Source organism: Anarrhichthys ocellatus, unplaced genomic scaffold (genome assembly GCF_004355925.1).
Source record: "Anarrhichthys ocellatus isolate YVR2014 unplaced genomic scaffold, GSC_Weel_1.0 scaffold7001, whole genome shotgun sequence".
Taxonomy (NCBI): Eukaryota; Metazoa; Chordata; class Actinopteri; order Perciformes; family Anarhichadidae; genus Anarrhichthys; species Anarrhichthys ocellatus.
Window position 1 is genome coordinate 1 of NW_022286975.1, and position 2,536 is coordinate 2,536.

General features: G+C 54.3%; 1 protein-coding gene across 1 annotated transcript; it reads left to right on the top strand.

Annotated features, from left to right (window-relative positions):
- The first annotated feature begins 13 nt into the window (after positions 1 to 13).
- On the top strand, positions 14 to 2,530 carry rai2 (retinoic acid induced 2). Its single transcript, XM_031842309.1, has one exon. It carries the CDS (start codon positions 729 to 731, stop codon positions 2,292 to 2,294), a length of 1,566 nt encoding a protein of 521 aa, XP_031698169.1. The 5' UTR covers positions 14 to 728; the 3' UTR covers positions 2,295 to 2,530.
- Positions 2,531 to 2,536: the final 6 nt, after the last annotated feature.

Sequence of the window (2,536 nt, forward strand, 5' to 3'; positions counted from 1 at the left end):
TCCCTCGTCTTTATACTTTTGCACTGGGGTTATTGCCGTAATTCCTGATGAGAGTTAGTGTGATAAATTAAACACATAAAAATGCAAAAAAATATGATTCTTTTAACATTGAGGAAACAAAAATCGGCTTGGCTCCTCAAGGCTTTTTCTTCAGTGAGCACAGAACTTGTTTATCTCTTTCATGGCTGAAACTGAAGATTATTTTCATCGTTGATAAATCTGTCAGTTATTTTCTTGATTAATTGATTTCTTTTTTTGGTCTGTAAAATGCCCAAGATGACCTCCTCAAATCTCTTGTTTGTCTCCACAACTTTAAAGATATTAAGTTCATCGTCGCAGAGGAAGTAAACCAAAAAGTATTCTCATTTAAGAAGCTGGAAGCCTCCAAAAATCACCCACTTTTAATTATCATTTTATTTCATCAATGTATTATCTGGTCATTTTAAAGCGCCACCAAAAGGTTTGAGTGGCCTTCAATCGTTATGTTTCGGTGTTCGTGTTGTTCGCCATCTCCATTGACATTTTTGCCATTTTTGGGTTCTGCAATAGAATAAATTCCTGTCCTTAGATAAGATTTTGCGTTCATGGACCAGAGACAGTTTCCACATTACAAATTAAAAACCATTAAACATTGTGTTTCCTGTGTTTCAGGGCTTCCTGGGAGAACAATGGATGAGACCCGTCAGTAGCCCTTGATGAAGATTTCGACCGACTCCTCAATCTGAACGATGGAGGGAAGTGACGACGCGTCCGCCACCATGACCCAGTCCCAGTCTGACGGGGGCAGCGCCGTGGTGGGAGGAGGAGGAGGAGGAAACACCCCCGGTAAAGTGGAGGAAGGAGTGAACCCGCTTGCTCCTGCTGCTTCCTGCGGCAGCAAAGGTGGTGCGGAGCCTCCTGCACCGGCAGCGGCAAGTCCCAGCGCCGAATCTCTGGGAGGCGTGGCGCTTAAAGTCGCCACGACCGTTCTGCACCCGGTGTGCTTGGGAGACGGCCCGCTGATGCTGCCCATCCACCTCCAGATGGCCGGTGCAGCCGGGTCTCAGCTCGGCCAGATGGGGGCAGCGCCGTACCTGATAGCGAGCCAGAGCCCCGTTTCGCTCCCGTTGGTCCTGGACCAGCAGGTCCTCCAGCACATGAGCCCCTCCGTGATCCCTCAGACCGCCGGCTGCCCTCAGCTCCAGAGCAGCGTCCTGTGTCAGAACCCGTTCGACCAGAAGTCGGCGGGACAGACGCAGGACGCCAACCTGCTCTCCCTCCTGCAGAATCCTGCGTTTGTGGCCATCTTGCAGGATCTCTTCCCCTCCCAGGCCGGAGCGTCGACCTGCCAGTCGCCAGGCTCCGCCTTCTTCCCGCTTCCTCCCCTCTCGGCCCCCTACGCCTCCCCCCTGGCCCCGTTAGTCCCCCCCGCCACGCTTCTGGTTCCCTACCCCGTCATCATCCCCCTGCCTGTCCCGCTGCCCGTCCCCCTGCCCGTCCCCATTCCCGCCCCCCAGGCCGAGGACTCAAAGGGGAACATGCCTAAACCGGTTTGCACTGCGAGTAAAAGCACTCAGACGTCTCCTAAAGATACTACCTCTCCTCCTCCGCCGTCGTCGTCACGCAGGTGCGTGTCTTCATTATTGCCGCCACACGCGTCCCCGTCCTTTCTTCCTGCAGATGAAGGACAAGCTTTGGACCTTTCTGTCCGAGCGTGCCCGGTAGAACTGAAACAGGAATACCCGAGTCCTCAGCAGGACGACGTGCTCGACCTGTCGGTGCCGGCAGCCGCGAGGAAAAAGTGCGTCCAGTTGACCAGAGAAGCGTCTTTCCGTTCTGGTCAAGATGGTGGCGGCACGTCTTTGTCTCTGGACTCCAAACTCCTGGGCAGTCTGGCATCGCTGGAGTTCAGCCGGCAGCACAAGTGGGTGGTCGACAGCGCTGCCGGCGGGTCCGGCTCTCTGGGTCAACAGAGCGGCGCCGGAAACCTGGAGCTAGTCAGCGCCTCGCAGACGGCCAAAGTCATCGTCGCAGTGAAGGACGCCATCCCCGCCATCCTCTGTGGGAAGATCAAAGGCCTCTCGGGCGTCTCCACAAAGAACTTTTCTATCAAACGGGACGGCAGCCAGGCGTCGTCGCTGCAGCAGCTCTACGTGGTGCCGTCGGCGTCCCACGGGGACCAGCACGACCCCAACAACCCGCATAAGAAGCCCCCCAAGAACAGGGCCATCAAACTGAAGAAGGTCAGCTCGCAGGAGATCCACTTCCTCCCCATGAAGAAGCAGAGACTGGCAGCGCTGCTTCCCAGGAAGTGAATGCGAGAGATGAGGGAGGGAGGGAGAGGGGGGGGGGGGGGGGGGGGGGGGGTTTAACATAAACACATGTGGGGACATTCTGTAATCAAACACTTACTTGTCCAATCAGAGTTTTTGGCTCCAAATGTTGCTCAAACTGAGACTCATGAATGTCTGAAGGTGAACACAGAAGTTTCAGAGATGATCTCTGACTTCCTGTGTTGTTGTCTTTTGTAATGCACTACTCTACTACTGAACCACAC

Excerpts from the sequence above, each read along its gene's own strand:
- rai2 (XM_031842309.1), top strand. The coding sequence starts at position 729 with ATGGAGGGAAGTGACGACGCGTCCGCCACCATGACCCAGTCCCAGTCT.